The sequence below is a fragment of the Leishmania panamensis genome (assembly GCF_000755165.1).
Source record: "Leishmania panamensis strain MHOM/PA/94/PSC-1 chromosome 10 sequence".
NCBI lineage: Eukaryota > Euglenozoa > Kinetoplastea > Trypanosomatida > Trypanosomatidae > Leishmania > Leishmania panamensis.
In genome coordinates this window covers 406246-422427 of record NC_025855.1, presented here as the reverse complement: position 1 = coordinate 422427, position 16182 = coordinate 406246, and the positions used below count along the sequence as shown (strand labels likewise).

Genomic DNA, 16182 nt, shown 5'->3' with positions numbered 1-16182 from the left:
GTATCTTCTCAAATTGTCGGCGCATGACAGCGCTCGCTGTCGTTGAATGTGTATGCGCGTCGTTGCTGCCGAGATGCCGTTGCTTTCTCGTTGTTGCTGTTGAGCGGACACAGTGGTTGTCTGTGCTCTGTCCGTCGCATCCTCTCTTCCTCCCTCCCCCTTCCCTCTCTTTCCATCGATCTTGTCTGTGCAGGCGGTCCTTCACATGCCCATGCAAAGTGGGGGGGTTGAGACGTCTGCGTCACGTCTATGCGCGTTGTCTGTTTGTCTGTTGTTGTTCTCCCCTCATTTCTCGCGCTCCGTCTATCAACGCAAAGAACGAGAAGACCCTCGATTTGTGCGGAAAGCGTCGGCCCTCGGTCTCTGCGTGCGGCCACGTGTGCATCTGTGGTCGTCTCACCCACCCACCCACCCCCTTCCCACACACGCACGCAGACAAGTGCAGCACCAGCGTCGATGAGCAACGGCGAGCCACACCGACAAGGGAAGTGGACACCGAGATGGAAGAGCCAGTGAGGATGCCGCAAGAAGAGGTGGTCACTCGTGTGTTGGTCTCCCCTTCCACCTCCTCCTCCCGCCTCTTTTCGTTCCCTCCCCCCCCCCTCCCATCCTCTCTGAGGAAGAGGAAGGTGTACATGCATGTCTGTCTGCCCATGAACCACCTCTCACAACCCCCGCCGTCTCCCTCCCCCGTTGTTCTTGGCATCAAACAGGCACAAGCGTATCGCTGTGCGCAGGTGCATGTGCGTCTCAGACATCAGCGAACCGCCATCTCCACCGCATATGACAACCGCGCAGCAGACACACACACACATACATATATATATGTGCATGTGCATGCATTCCGCTCTAGATCATCAGCAGTCTCACGATCATCTCCCCCTCCCCCCTCCAGCTCACCCAAAATTCTCTTTTCTCCCCTTCTGTTTTCTCCTGGGAGGCGTCTGTTAGTCGCGGTCACGACCTCAGGGCAGCTAATTTAGCGTACCAAATTGGTGGGTTTGTCCTTGTGTTTCCGGGGCCCCCAAGCGCACTCGCGAGCTCTTCTGCGCACCCTTGCACCCACTGCATCCGCTCCCACCGCCGCCCACTCCCTCTGTCATTCTGCATGTGGCACCTACCACCGTGCAAATCCACCCATGATATCACTTCTTCCTCTCTCGCCGAGTCCTCTTCTGCCGTCACGCCATCGGCGCTGAGCGAGGATGTGGCAAGTTTGCTAGCGTGGGGCCGACGCGCGCTGCAGGCGCAACGGCAGCAGCGACGGGTCTCACGCACCAGTCTCGCGTGTCCTGACCAATCATCGGTGTCACCGAGGCCACCGTCACTGTGGTCCTCGGCCGCGTCCGTACCCACTCCTGTACCTCCGGGAGCCCATAAGCACTCACAGTGGCTACCTACGGAAAGTCTGAAGGCGTCGGCAAGCACCTCTGACGTCCTGCTCACAGCTGTGGATACAGTGCATACCGTTGAGCAGGCACGAAAGCGCCTCGCTCAGCTCGAGGAGTTGGCGGCGGCAAACACGCGTGTGTTCGAAAGTCGATGGGCGCTGCTGAGTCTCGGCCGCGAGCGGCTGCTGCGGCTGCACGGTGAGCAGCGTGAGGTAGAAGCTCCATCTCCGCGCACTCGCGAGTTTCAGCGGCTTACCGTGACTGCGCAGGCCATCGTGGAGGGTGAAGCGTCGCTGAAGGAGATTTTGCGTGGAATTCATCAGGGTCTTGCCGTGTTGTACCAGCAGCACCACAATCATCATGTGGAAGGTGCGAACTACCCATCATCGACGCGGCATCAACGCAATGCCCTGGTGGAATCAAATTACGTGGGCAGTTCGTGCAACAGTGAAGAGGGTGCAGAAGTGGAGGAAGGCGCCTCCGACTCCCTGCGCAGTCTTGCGGATGCTGTGGTGCGTCGCACCCGCCTCGTGGTGAATGCACATCTTCAGTGGCAGAGAGCCCGCGCAGAGCAGCAAAGGGCAGCGGCGGCGCGGCTGCAGCAGCGCACCGAGAGTGAACGGGCGCTGCGGCAGCAACTAGAAAGGCTGAAGGCTGCCTTGGCGGAGGCGACCGAGCAAGAGACCCACGAACGTCGCCGGCTGGCGGAGTTGCGTGCACAGTGCGCCGCGGCTGAGCGGGCCGCTGCGTTACAGTATGCCTCCGCGCTGCGAGAGGAGGCTGCTAAAGAGGCACTGCAGCGCCTTCAGCAACTGCAGCAGCACGTCACTTTGCAGAACGACATTGCACGTCAGGAGCTGGCGGCCAGCGAGACCCGCTATGACCAGGCGAAGGTAGCGTACGACGTGGCCATCAGTGACCACCGCGCTGCTGAAGAGGCACTCGCAGCAGCGCAACAGGCATGCCGTGACTCAAAGCGACGACGTGAGGACGCGGAGAGCGGCCTTGTGCAAGTGCGGCAGGCGCTGAAGTCGATTTCCGACAAATGCGATGCGCTGCGCGCGCAGCGTGCGCAGGCAGCAGAGGACTGCACTTTGGTCGACGAAGCATTCAATCAGAAACGGCGCGCGCGTGATGGCTTACTGACCGGTGAAAAAAGCGAAGATAGCAGTGGTACACCCACTACCCTCCCTCTGAGTGGCTCGAGTACAGCAGACAGTGCAGCGGAACGCTACGCGGTGCTTCAGCGAGAACTGCCGCGGTTGGAAGAGCACTTGCAGCACATCGTAGAGGAGGTGAGCGCTCTGGAACGGACCGAGGCTGGGCTACGAGACACGCTGGGAAGGGTGATGGGCGCGCTCGGCCTGTTGCGCCGACAGAAAACAGCCCTTGAGGCGTACCTTGCGTCCCCCGACAATGGCGTCGACGACGCCACTTCGCGCTGTGGCACGGGAGACGGGGAACAGTAAACGGCCTGTGGTGAGGTGAGCACGTTCGTGTGGTCACGAAGGGGGAGAATTTATCTGTAGTACTCGCTAGTGAGATGACGCTAGTGGGGAAAAGGAAATGGCTAGTACAGTTGAAGAACACACGGCGCTCCTTCTCCGTGTATCTTACTGCCTACCTCCCTCCTCCTCCTCCTCTCCCCTCGTCGTTGCCGCATGTCAGTCCAGCCGCTTCATTCTTTCCACGTCTTTATTTCACTCGCATTGCCATTCTCTACCGCAACGCACATGCCCATCTTCTCCCCCCCCCCCCACACTCGATCTCGTTGTACACAACCGCACGAACAATTGCAACGCCCTCCCCCATCAGTATCGTCACGACTGCTCGCTCGGGGATAAATGCAGGCGAGTGGGGACTCAAGACGACCGTGTATCCTTAGTGGGAGGTGGAGGTGCCAACTGCACTCTTCCCCGCGTCTCTTCTCATCCTCCTCATCCACGCTCCCACTCCTTTTCTTTCGCTCTCTCTGCCTCGCTCACCTGTTGATGGTCCGGCTGCGTCACTACGCTACGTAGCACATCACCACCCGAGCAGGCCACGCACATAGCGCACTCATTCGCCTATACAAGCGTGGCGCTCTCTCTCTCCCCGTATTAGCTGGCCTTTGCGGCGCCAGATGAAGTTTCATCTCCACGTGGTGGACGGCAACGCCCTCGCCAGTAGCGGCGCGGCGCCGAACTCGTCTCTACCAACCGCGACGCAGGCGACAGCGGTGATGCTCTTTGCTCACATGACGTTGCGGTGCGGTCACCTGAGTGATGTGTTGGTCGTGAGCGCCAGCACAACACCCGCTCTCGCCCGGGCAGCGGAGCTTCAGCCGCAGCAAAACGAGCTCCGCTCTGGCGCCGCACAGCTGAGTAACGCCGATGCCTCGGTGAGTGAGGACACGCATGTGCTGCAGATGGCTGGCAAGGTGCTGAGCGGGGCCCTCGATAGAGGCGCTGCCGTCGACCTTCCTTATATGGACAACGACGGCGGCGATGCTCGCATCGCCCCTTACGCGTACTTCAACTCCTCCTTCTCCGAGGCAGAGCTGTCTCTGCGCCGCGCCGTGTGCGTCTTGGCGGAAAGCGGTACCGCGGCGCTGCCGCCATACTTCGACCTCATTGCCACAACGGACTTAGTCACGTTTGACTACATTGTCGAGTACTATCAGCAGCAGCGCGTGCGCCACGGCGGTGCGGTAACGAAGGGCCGAGGCACAAAGCCGGTCGGTGTGGTGCACATTGTCGCCGACGATCCGTCGCGAGCAGCGCTGGTGCTGCAGCGGGTGGTGGAGCTGATGCTAAAGCGCAGTGGCTGGACCTTTTCCGTGGATGCGCACACAGCGGAGGAGGAGGAGAAAGCGCTTGCTGCTCAGACAGACGAGGACGAGGATGAAGATGGCGATGACGAGAATGGCGGCAGCGGCGGTGGCAGTACGGCCGGCGGTCGCGGCGGTGTCGTTAGTGCTGGCACTGGCGGTGGCAGTGTGCAACCCGGAGCCCGTAGTGGCAGTGCTGACAGCTGGGTGAATCACATTGATGAGGCAGTGCACCTCTTTGCGCAGTTGTTCGGCGTGGATGTTTTGGTGACTCTTGTGTAGGCAAGATATGGATGGGTCTGCTGGGCAGGAGTTAGCACCCGGTTCTCCCGTTAAGGAAGGAGGTGGCCCACTCTGCCGCTCTGGGTACATTGCAGACGGCAACATCTCTGAAGCCTGTGGTGAGGTAGTGAAGCGGTGGGGGAGAGGAGCGCCCCACCCCCCCACCCCACCCCCTTGGTGACATGCGGCTCTCGCTGCATGTGCATACGTGTGGGTACATGTCGTTGCGCTTAGATGCCGCCGCAGCTGCTGCGCCGGTCTCCTCCCCCCCCCCCCTTCTGCCTCTTTAAAAGGAAAAAAAATACGACTCTGCGCACGCACCACTCCAAACTCCGTGAGAACCACGTGATGGGGGTGGTGGGGAGGAGTGAACGGCGTGGAAGCGTAGCGAGCGAGTAAATGGCAATGGTGCCTATTTCGCGTCCCAGCGCCAGAGTACATCGCTGCTTGAGGAGGGGCGGTTGTGCGTTGACGTGTCTCCACGCCTCACCCACCCACCCACCCCCCTCTGCCAGCCTTTCGCCCCTCCCCGCCCAGCGCACTCGTACGTAGCAGCCACACTAAAGGACGCCTTCAGCACACCCCTTACAAACATTCGGCCATACACCCGTGTGCGCCATGGACACTGGGCGCCATCTCGCTTCACACGCATCAAGGAATCCTCGCCTCGTCTTCGTTGACTTCTCTCACACCCTCTCGCTCGGTGTCATACCTCTCTCTTCGTGCTGGGTGTGAGTCTCTTCTCCTCCCCTCTCCCTCAGCCTCGCACGACCTCTGCTTGTCGGGTTGTGGCTTCACGACGCGCGCCGATATGTTTCGCCTTTCCCTATTGCACCGTTGCCTGCCCATCGGCGTTGCCTGCCGCACCCTCGGCTTTCAGGCGCCACCCACAAACAAGCACGACCTCAAGAAGAAGTTCGTGCAGCTCACAAAGGAGAATCACCCAGACCTGCACGCCGATGATGAGAAGGCTGCGACGGCACGAATGGTTCAACTGACGGAAGCCTACACCTCCCTGAAAAAGCTGCTCGAGCACCGAGTGCAGTATCGGCAAGGCGCTAACCTCGGCCAGCACCGCCAGGGTCCCTCCAGCGCAGTTGCGAACAGTGAGAGCGGCACGGCAGCGCGTCCGCACGAAGATGAGTGGGCAGAGGTGGCGACTAGCTTCCACACACCGGGCTCATCGATAAGCCTGCGTGGCGTTACGCTGCCGTGGCAACGCGCCGCCAGCAACACGGTGATATCCTCAATGGAGTCGAAGTTGCGGGAGCCAAGCGTGTCCTTCCATGAATTCGTGCGCTATGCGCGGCACCTCGAAAAGCACCGGCAGAAGCGGGAGGAACGCATCCGAGAAGATGCGGCCACAGCAGACGGCACGCACGGCTTCACGGCGGAGTATTTCGAGAGCGTGCAGAAGAACAGAGCTGCCCGGCGTGGGACGGTGCGTCGTGGCCTGCCCTCGACACGCCTCATGGCCCTAGGCGCCTTCTACTATGGCTGTCGACTACGCAACGCCGTCGCACAGGCACCACGGACTGCATGGCGCACGCTTCGCTATGTCTTTCTCGGCCACTGAGGCGTTGACACCTTGCTCAAGCAAGGAGGGTGCGCATGCCCCTCTGCTTGACGGCACGTGTGAGGTGTCGTCGCCAGTCCACATTGCCCCTCTTAATCTCGCTCCCTCTTTGCGCCTCTCTTGTCCAACACATCCATGGCACACCAACACACACACACACAAACACACATATGCAATGCGCTTGTGTGTGTGTGCGTGTGTGTTGGTGTAGTGTGCTGAGCACGTCTCCCCATTCATCCATTCCACGTGCAGGTGTGATGCTCAACGAGCAAAGTACATGTGCGCCTCCTTCTCACATCCTCCCCCCCCCCTTTGTCCTCCCTCCCCTCCCCTCCCCTCCCCTCCCCCCCGAACCATCAGCCTTTCGCCTCCTTTCCAGTGTCGCCAACAGCGGCTGCTCCTCTGACACACGCGTGCAGAGCCAAACCTCGTGAGTGTCGTGTTGGGGCCAGCACACTTTCGAAGACGCACGCGCGCGCACACACAGGCACGTGCACGCCCTCTTTCCCTCACGCCCTTATTCTCTTCCTCAGTTCGGGGCCACTCATCTCCCCCATCCCCTCCTCTGTGCAGCCTGCGCCAGCTCACACGTACCAGCCGGAGCGGTAGCGGTGCGAATGACGCACGCGTCGTCCTCAGAGGCGGGATCTGCCGCTGCCCGGCGAAGCTCCACGATGGGGAAGGAGTCGGCTAGCGTTGCCTCCTCGCTGGCTGCAGCTGCGCCGCCCTTTTCGCTTCGCACCGGTGCCGTGCTCCCTCGCGCGATCTTGGCATGGCTGCAGTCCCTGCAACTCGGCAGCTTCGTCAAGTACCCGAAGCGTGACTTGGCAAACGGGTATGTGTTTGCACACATCTGTGCTCACTACTGGCCACATGTGCCTCTGCACAGCTTCGAGAACAAGGCCGGCGCCGCGAGCAAGCAGAGCAACTGGTTTGTGCTGCGTAAGGTGCTGCACCAGCAAGGGGTGGAAGTGAGCGCAGCTATGGTAGATGGCATGATGAACGGCGCAGACGGCTGTGCCGGTGCCTTTCTGCAGCAGCTATACACAGTGCTGACTGGCAAACATGTGGACATCGAGGTGGTGCCGCTGGAGGATGCGCTACCTGACGTGCCAGCCAACAAGGTGCCGGTGTACATGCCAGCCAGCACTGGTGGCGCCGCTGCACGTAGGCGGTACGGCGGTGGCGCAAACGATCCTCACCCCTCCACACACGTGGACTCTCGCGGCGGCTTCGCGGGCAGATGCGACAAGCCTGCATCGTTGTTTGGAGCTGCTGTGGCTGCCGGCAGCATCCTGAGCGATGTCGGCGGCAAGGATGTACGTAGCGCTGCCCCGGTGCTGCTGTCGCCCTTGCCGCCATCACTCCCGATGCTGAAGCATACGAAGCCCATTACATCGCAGGCACCCGCATTGACAGCCGAGGCAGCAACTGCAGATAAGCCGCTCCTCCACGTAGCTGTGCGAGCTGCAGGTCATGTGTCCACAGTACTTCCGCTGCAGCGACCAGCTGAGTCGGCCGCTGCAGATGCCGCCGGTGGACCTATCCCGTCCCACGGCTCCTCGATGGCTGGCGCGTGGTTCTGTATGAAGGTGCGCGAGTCGGTGCCGGCAGACGCCCTCGAGGTGCTGATGAGGGGCAACGAAGCGACTGCAACGCCGATGTCGTCGCTACCTGTCACCCTTCGCTGGCTCTCTGCTTACCCATCTGGTGAGTGGGACTTGGAGGGTGAGAGGAACGTAACGCTCGGAAGCACAGGCAGAGACGGCTACGACGCTCAGCAGGCAGTGCTTCGCACGGGCGTCTGGGAAGCAATCCTCAGCGCTGTTCCGGAGCTAGCTCAGATCCTAATGCACCACGGTGGCCACGGCCTCGATGTCCTTGTCGACTGCCTGTTCGCCTCCGTCGCGAATGCGCAGTCGCGACTCCGTGGCGGTAGTGAGAGCGACGCTGGCGGCGGCGTGCCTTTCGCCTTCGTGCGCAACGCTCTTCACTTCAGCGCCGTTCTGCTGGCAACACTCAGCGACTTCAACGTCCACCATGCCGTCGCCTGCTTTAAGACATACTTGGCGGCCTCTCCAACCTTTGCACAGGCGGTGCGTGGGCTGCACTGGCCGTTGGCAGCCAACTATGCTGAGCTCATCACGGCCGTCTTGCCAGCAAACCGCCGACTCGCCGCCCCGCTGCTGAATTCGCTGTGGGTCACCATTGAGTGTGTCGTGCGTGACTCGGCTGCTGAGGAGGCGACTCTCGACGCTGACGCCACCGCTGGCGATGGAGAGAGTAGCGCTGCTGGCGCAGAAAACGCGGCTCAGCTGTGCCTGCTGGTGCTTCTCCGTGCCCTTTTAACCTCCCTGCCGCCCATCAGTGCTGGTGCCGCTGCCTGCATGCCGCTGGAAACGCCAATGGGCAGTCACCCTCAGGCCAGCGCAGGTGGACGCACAGCAACCAGCCCCGCCCGCCGTTCAGCCTCACGCTCTGGCAGGAGCACAGCCATCGCGGTGCTGACTTCGCAGGACGCCATCACCAACACTCTCGTGCAGCTCGCACAGCAGCGCAGTGCTGCGGCGCTGCAGCACGCCGCCATGAGCCGCACGAACGCGAGCAGCGTAAGTGTCGACGAGGCGGCGGCAGCGGTGGCTCTTGCCGTGCAGGTGCTGCGTATGGAGCTACGTCCTTCTCTGATGGCCGCATGTGTAGTGGGCAGGCCATTCTTTGACGTCTACAACACTCTCTTCCCTTTGCCGGACAACACCGCGACGCCAACATCAACGAACGCGTCGTCACCTACGCTCTCTGTGCTTCGGGCGCAATGGCTACGCTGGTGCCTGCAGCGGTGGTTCGAGCTCGGTTTGCCATCCCACTCACCCGTCGCCTCCGCCGACGCGGATATGTCCTCGCCGTCCTCGTCGCACCCACACCAGCAGCACCAACGTGTCTCCCATGCCTCTCTCTCGTTCGGTGTCCGCGACGGAGGTGACCATCACACCATCGCGACTACGCTCGCCACGGCGCACGATGTGTCGGTGGACAGCCACGAGATGCGCGCTCTGTGGGCTGGTGTGCAGACGCTCTGTCGTGAGCTGTCCTCCGCTGTTGAGTCATCGGACCCGGCGGAAAAGGAGTCGCGCCTGCTGGCGGCAAGCGCGCTGGCAGAGTTGCTCCCGTTCCTGCCAGCGAAGTACAAAGCCGAGGGCACCGACGCAACACGCACATTGATCACCGTTGCTGCGAAGAAGCCCGGCGGCGTGGTCTCGGCGGCCGCCGTAGCCAGCGACGCAGCCGACGGTGATGGGCAGCTAAGCGATGTGGCAGTCACGTCGCCTCATGCTGACGATGGGGGCAGCATCTTTGCCGAGGACGCGGCAGAGGCTGCGTTGAGGGTCTTTGTGCACGAGGCGACGCCAGCGCAGATGCGTTCCATCCTCGCCTGCACATCGAAGTCGCGAGCATGCGCAGCGGCGCAGGAAGCTGAGGCATTGGTGGACGAGGCGCCGTGGGTGGTGCACCGTTACGTGGGCCCTCTCAAACCGTCGGGCTTTCCTGTGGAGAATTGCACTCTGCTGCTGGTCAAGGCGGCTCTCAGCGTGCTAAACGGTGGGGGTGGCCGCACAGGCAACCTCAGTAGCGGCACTGGCTCACCCTCACGGTCGGTGGCAGTCGAGGAGAAGGACGTGAGCTTCACTGGAAACGCCGGTGGCGCGCGTCGGCTCGCTGCCCGGGCTGCGGTGGTGGCCAGAGAAGGTCAGGTGGAGGAGAAGATTGCTGAGCGGGTGCGATGGCTCGCCAGTCTGCTGGTGGAGGGCCGCGCTGGTGTTGGTGGCGGCGCGCCGCTCCTATTCCTCGGCCGACGCAACGGTGATAGTGGCACAGGCCGTCGCTCTACCTCGTCTGTTCGCCAGGACCCAACCGTCGTGACCTCAGCAGCGTCAAAGGCAGAGGTGCGGCAGTGGCAAGCGGTGCTGGCACGCTGTTACGAGGACGTTGTTCTGGTGATTCAAGCAGCGAGCTTGCGACTGCGCCAGCGCGGAGGAACTGGTGCCGGTGGAGGCCCTGCGGCGGCCTCAGTACGCCAGGGCACCGGCAACGCTACGGAGACTGCCGCTGCTGCCGCTGTGGCGCACGTCTCCGAGGCAGTTGGTAAGGAGCTGCTGATGCTGGCGCAGAAAGCGGAGGGGGTAGTGTGCACTCTGTGGCGCGAGCTGGCACCGGCCTTGGCGTCACCGACAGCGTCAGGATCAAAGGGCGAGGCGGAGCGGTACTTCCTCAGCGGCGCAGCCTCCCCAGCGGCCCCAAACCCGACCTTCATGGGCGTCCCGCTCGTCTCTTTCCTCGAGGGCGTGTCACAAGAGGAGGTGGTGACGGCGGTCAGCTGGATCTTTTCCGTTGCTGGTGCGTCGTGACACCCTCCCACTCCTTACGTGCGTCGTGTCTGACGTGCGTGCTTCTTGGTCCATGCAGTCCTTCTACCCCCCCCCCCACCCCACCCACCCTCCCTCGCTCGGTCGGTCGGCCACGATCTATTTTCAGCCGTTTCCCTCCTCTTATCAATGTAGCTGTGCACACTTGCGTCTTCGTCCGCGTCGCGTATGTTGACTGACGTGTGCGTGTGCGCGAACGCGCTCTTCTTGGCGCTTCACGTCTGCATTTCATCAGCCTTTTCGTTTCTTCGCCTATGCTCGCAGCTCAGAGCTGAAAAACAGGCTGAGGAGCACTCCCTCTTGCCGCCGCCAGCACCTCCCTCCTGCCTCACCTCCTCCCCTCTCTCTCTCTCCTTCGCAGTCTCCGGCTTCTTCTCCATAGTAATGGTGTGTCTACGACACTGCGAGTGCTGCCGCGATGTAGTCAACGATAGAAGGCAGGAGAGAGAAAGGTGAAGGGGGAAAAGGGAGGCAGTCGTAGAGAAGGCGGCGGAGAGAGAGAGCGCGACGTGTAGTGTATGTGCTTGGATGTGGATTGATTTGGTGGATATTGATGTACAGCGCGGCATCTGCTCGCTCGCTCTCTCCCACGCGCGTTTCACGCGGACAGGATGCAAGAGAGAGACGCAATTTAAAGGAAAGAAAGTCGTTTGAGTGAGGAAGGGACATGAGGGAGAAGAGGACGACGGAGGAAAGGGGAAAACGGGGGGAGGGGAGGGGAGGGGGCGAGACTCGCAGCATGGCTGCATCTATCCGCCCTATTCTCTCTCCCCCTTCAATCCCCCCTCTCCCTCTCCCTCCCCGCTTCACACCCCAGGAGTTGGGAAGGAGGGGCGAGGCGATATCCGCCCGTGCGCCTCTACCGGATACCTGTAGAATCAGCAAAGAGAGGTGCTGAGTTGGGCATGTCATCACACTGCCGCGCGAACGACCTCCTCTACTTCCCCGCTTCCTTTCCCTCTTTTCTGCGCGCTCTTTTTATGCTTTCCTTCTCCGATTCTATCGACGCTCTGACTGTGCCACCGTACCTCGCTGTGTGTGTGTCCGTGTGCTCGACAGGTCAGAGGAAAGAGTCAGCGCGAGTCCGCTGCACGAGACGAGCAAACAAGAGAGCAACTGACACACACACACACACGCAAGCACTGCCTCACGTGCATAAGCCTCTTTCATACAGACGCGTGACAGTGCGCCTTCTCCCTCCACCACCACCAATACCACCTCGTAATGCCACCGAAGAGCTCCCTGAAGAAGGCCAACAGAGCCGCCGCGACGGGCAAGCGCAAGAAGCTGTCCTTTGCCAAGTCGACGGTAAAGGCGGCCGCGGAGGCCATCCAGACCACGCACATCAACGCGCCGGTGGGGACGGCAGCGAGGCATGCCCCTCCGGCTGCTGTTCTTCGAAAGAAGGGACGGCAAGTCAAGGCGGCCACGAAAACCGTCAGCAGTGCCACGAAGAAACGCAGCGGCATTGTGAAGGCCAAGCGGGCTAAGAAAGACGAGGCTGCACGACCGGCACCGAGCGACGAGGAAAACTCCAGTGATGATGAAGATGACATGCTGAACGGCGGCACGGCTGTCGACTACGATGCGGATAACCTTAGCGAAATAGTGGACAGCTCCGCCCTGGACGACGAGGACGATGAGATGGGGGCCGGCAAGCAGGCATCCTCCCCTGCGCCCCGGCAGCGCGACAGCAACGGCGCCGTCGAACCATACCGCGCCGTGCGCCTGAGCTTTCTGCCGTCTGAGTTCCAAGAGCCGCAGCTCTGCAAGTTTCTGAGCCAGTTTGGGGCAACGGTGCTGAGCTGCTTCTGCGTTCGTAGTAAGCGCTCCCACCGATCCCGCGGCATCGCATACGTTAAGTTCGACAGGGAATCCGTCATACCGCTTGTGGTGGAGGAGTGCAACGGCATGGCGCTGGGCGGCATGGCCGTACGCGCGCGCGCCGTCACGATGCGGCGGCCCATGCCGTCGCGCCAGATGGTCAGCCGCCGTCGCGCGCTCGCCTACGCGTACAAAACAAAGGGGACGCCGCTGAAGAAGCACGACGTGCGCCGTAAGAACCCTGTAGGCCTCCTCATCAAAGCGGTGCGGACCGAGAGAGAGAATAACAACTACCTCAAGAGCCTCGGCATCGACTTCGAGACGGACCTCTTCAAGTCTCAGCTAGCCACACTGCCGCCTGGTCTCCTTAAGAAGAAGCGACCTATGTCGGGGAAGCCGAAGGATGGCGCTGTGGCGGCGGCTGGTGTGGGGAAGGCAGTCGTAACGACAACCGACGTCACGGCAGCGGTGCCAATGCCCAGTCTGAACCAAGCGACTAGCAAAGCGTCGTCCCCAAAGGCGCCAGTGAACAAGCCGGAGGCCAAGCGAAGCGTAAGGGCAAAGACTACGTAAGTGATGCCGAACACAAATGGGCCGGTGGGGGAGGGGGGATGGTCGTGCGCTCTCCCGGCACACATTCACCTGCAGAAGCGCTTAATCACCTGCGACGGGTAGTGCGTCAATGTTACCTCCCCCTCCCTCTCTCTTCGCTAACCTGTGGATGGAGGCAGGGCGGGCAAGGAAGTGCCGGAGCGAAGAAAAGACCGATTTACCTGCCCCAGTGTGTGTGTGTCGCCCTCTTATTTGGGGAAGGGGGACGTGTGTTTCTTGCCCCACCTATGTGGTGTCTTCATCGGCGATAATGATGACGAATAACGCCAGACATCTGCCCTGCGTCTGCCACTTGGCGGCGGTAAGGCGTGATGGCCGTTCTTTTCGTGGTGTAACGCTGCGCTGTTGTTTTCTTCAGGGAGAAGAGGACAGCGTTTGCTTGCCTCTCTTCCTCTCTCTCTCTCTGTGTGTGCGTGCGTGCGGTCGTTCTCGGATAAGAGTGTCACCATGTCGCGGTTGTTTTAAGCTAAACGGAGAAGCCGACATGCCTATGCCCACACCCCGGTGTATATGCATAGGAAAACCAAGTCCATCATAGCGCCAGTGTGGCGACCATGACAACAGTGAAGAGAGAGAGAAAGAGATCGAGAGAGCGAACTGCAATCACTGGTCAAACCAGGCGCACCAGCTCCCTCAACGTTCTCTAGGACTGCGTTCGCCCCCACCGAGCGCAGACTGGAACTACGCTCTTGTGCTCTTCATTTGAAGGTCAGCGGTAGAGCATCATGTGGCCCATCTCACTCGTACACGCAGCAGTAATAGCTCAGTCGCAGCCTAAGCAGCTCCAAAACAAGTGAGTCGAAGAAGCTGATCCATACATGTCCCTGTGCTTGGTGGGAGAAGGGCCGTGCAATCACCCGTACTGCTGCCTCCTCCTCACCCCCCCCCCCACCTTTTCTCTCTTCTCTCGCTCCCTACCACCTCCTCTGCTCAATCCCTGTTGCCCCTCCTCCTCCTCCAACGTACATACGCACACACACGCCCCTGTACGTATGCGCACCAGCATTTTCTTCTTTGCATTTGCTTTCACGGCCACTCTCGTTTGGATCCTCGGTGTCCGCAAGCGCGTACACCGACACACACGCACTGTCGCTTGCCGTCCGAGCCGTCCATCGCCCCTTCGTATTGTGCTGCCGTTGCATGGGTGCATTTTGCTCTTCGGTTACGGTTCGGTAGCCTTCCATCCTCTCCCCCCTTTTCGCCTTTGCCTCTCGTTGTTGATGTTCCCCTTCGCTTCATTCTTCTGTTAGCGTGCTCTTTCTCCCTCTTCCCCCATCCCTGCCGCTGCTGCTGCTGCTGCTCCCTCGTGCGCACGCATCGAACCAGTCGCTCTGCACGCACACACACACGCATGTTGCAGCCATTCACCTCACTGCGCTTCAACATAATAAACGTCACGTGTGTTTACTCTCTATCGCTTCTTGTTTCATCCGCTCTCTCTCTCTCTTTCCCACTGCCTCCGCGCGAGCTCAATCGGCACTGGTAAGCGGACACCCATGCAGAGACCTTTTCCTAGGCAGTTCTGCGAGTTTATTTGAAAGCAACAGCAGCACTGCCTAGGAAACAGCAGCTTTCGCGGCTATGACAACCAATACAATAGCCACCACCACTATATTCATTCTGGGCCGCTTCTTGTAGATTTTCCCCCACCACCACCTCTCTCTCTTCCTGCCTTTTGTTTCTCACTAGGGATTACCTCTGTTGATAACAGTGTGTCTTGTCCTCCCTCTCCCTCTCCCTCTCTCTCTCCTCCCCTTCCTCTCCTACCGCGCACACACCCACGTACACGTCTCTTCGTTGCCTCCGTAGCCGAAGTATTTGCATGCTCCTTCTCCCTCACCCCCTTGTCCCACCTCTCCTCCTCCCTTCGCTGCTGTGGCCGTGGCCACTGCGTGCGAGAAGCGTGCAAGAGTAGCCTTACAAGGAAAGATGCTTACCAAGTCCTCCTCGATCGAATCAGGCAGCGTCAGCTACGAGCCCCCCGCTGCCCACAGCAGCACCAGTGTGGACGCATCTCAAAATCACCACCATCGCCATCACACACATCAGCAGCACAGCTCTGCCTCGCACGTGCACTCATCCCCGTTTGGATTTCTCACGCATGACGTGGAAGAGGAGCCGCCGCTGCACGAGCACACAACCAGCGTCAATCGCAGCTACTCAGACCTCCATCAAGGTGCCTTTCTCTTTTACGCGTTCGCCCTGTGCGCGCTCCGCACAGCTCTTCAGCAACCGATAAACTTAGCTCTGACCCGGAAGCAGACGAGCGCTGCAGCGAACAAGATGACCACATGGGGCATCCTCTCCAACATCTTCACGCAGGAAGGGCGGTGGCGTGGCCTTCTGCAGGGCATCGGCTCCCTCTCCATTGGATGCGCCCTGAGCGAGGTGATCTACCTGTGCATTTTCGAGTGGGGCCGCGAGCAGGTGCCCATCACCGGTACCGCAATGCGTGACGCCGTCTCCGGATACGCTGCCGACGTTGTGTGCCGCGCCGTGCACATCCCGCTCAGCATTATCGCGTTCCGCCAGATGACGGCGTCCCCGTCGCGCCGCATGAACTCGTGGCGAACGCTGCAGGGCATGTACGCGGAGCGCGGCTTGCGCACGGTCTTCGCCGGCTTCGGCACCACCCTGGTCGTCGGGTGCCAGTGGACAGCTATGTGGTGGGCGATGTATGGTCAGCTGAAAAGCTTCCTCTACGGCGCCTTCGGGCCGCATCTGGAGCGGCTCTCTGAGAAATACGAGGGGCCCCAGCAAAGAGGTGGCGCGGCAAGTGGTGGATGGCGCCTGCCGAACTGGTGCACGTCCACCGAAGACAACATCCTCATCAACGGCGTTGCCTCTGTCACGACGAGTGCGGCTACCGCGGTGCTCTTCAATCCGTACCTGGTGGTGCGGACAAATCTTCAGGTGACCCCCGGAGCTACATTGTGGTCCGTGACTCGGCAGCTGCACCGCAAGTGGGGTGTCCGTGGCTTCTACAGCGGGCTGCTGCTGAGCATTAACGCATGTGTTGTGGACGGTCTCTTGGCGTCTACCAGCTACGAGTATGCGAAGCTGTGGGCCGACCGCACTCGGGATGTCCAGTCCAGGCAAGTAGGTGCAGCCGCATGCCTACCGGGGAGTGCGAACTGAAAAAGAGGAGTGGGGGGGGGGCAAGTAAGAGAGCGAGACGACGACGGCGAAACGAACCCGTACCACCGAACCCCCGTACCCCCTCCCCCCCCTTCCCCCCTACCCGACCGACCGACCGACGTACGGTAC

General features: G+C 60.9%; 6 protein-coding genes across 6 annotated transcripts; all 6 read left to right on the top strand.

Annotated features, from left to right (window-relative positions):
- Positions 1 to 1108: 1108 nt before the first annotated feature.
- On the top strand, positions 1109 to 2860 carry LPMP_100970 (hypothetical protein; the record flags this gene model as incomplete). The annotated part of the gene is made up of 1 exon (XM_010698518.1): positions 1109 to 2860. One exon carries the CDS (start codon positions 1109 to 1111, stop codon positions 2858 to 2860), a length of 1752 nt encoding a protein of 583 aa, XP_010696820.1.
- A 653-nt stretch (positions 2861 to 3513) lies between these two features.
- LPMP_100960 (hypothetical protein) lies at positions 3514 to 4482 on the top strand (the record flags this gene model as incomplete). Its single annotated transcript, XM_010698517.1, has 1 exon — positions 3514 to 4482. One exon carries the CDS (start codon positions 3514 to 3516, stop codon positions 4480 to 4482), a length of 969 nt encoding a protein of 322 aa, XP_010696819.1.
- Positions 4483 to 5293: 811 nt separating this feature from the next.
- Positions 5294 to 6058, top strand: LPMP_100950 (hypothetical protein; the record flags this gene model as incomplete). Its single annotated transcript, XM_010698516.1, has 1 exon — positions 5294 to 6058. The coding sequence occupies one exon, from the start codon at positions 5294 to 5296 to the stop codon at positions 6056 to 6058; it is 765 nt and encodes a 254-aa protein (XP_010696818.1).
- A 617-nt stretch (positions 6059 to 6675) lies between these two features.
- Positions 6676 to 10461, top strand: LPMP_100940 (hypothetical protein; the record flags this gene model as incomplete). The annotated part of the gene is made up of 1 exon (XM_010698515.1): positions 6676 to 10461. One exon carries the CDS (start codon positions 6676 to 6678, stop codon positions 10459 to 10461), a length of 3786 nt encoding a protein of 1261 aa, XP_010696817.1.
- Positions 10462 to 11703: 1242 nt separating this feature from the next.
- LPMP_100930 (RNA-binding protein-like protein) lies at positions 11704 to 12876 on the top strand (the record flags this gene model as incomplete). The annotated part of the gene is made up of 1 exon (XM_010698514.1): positions 11704 to 12876. The coding sequence occupies one exon, from the start codon at positions 11704 to 11706 to the stop codon at positions 12874 to 12876; it is 1173 nt and encodes a 390-aa protein (XP_010696816.1).
- A 1968-nt stretch (positions 12877 to 14844) lies between these two features.
- LPMP_100920 (carrier protein, putative) lies at positions 14845 to 16053 on the top strand (the record flags this gene model as incomplete). The annotated part of the gene is made up of 1 exon (XM_010698513.1): positions 14845 to 16053. One exon carries the CDS (start codon positions 14845 to 14847, stop codon positions 16051 to 16053), a length of 1209 nt encoding a protein of 402 aa, XP_010696815.1.
- Between the last annotated feature and the right edge of the window lie 129 nt (positions 16054 to 16182).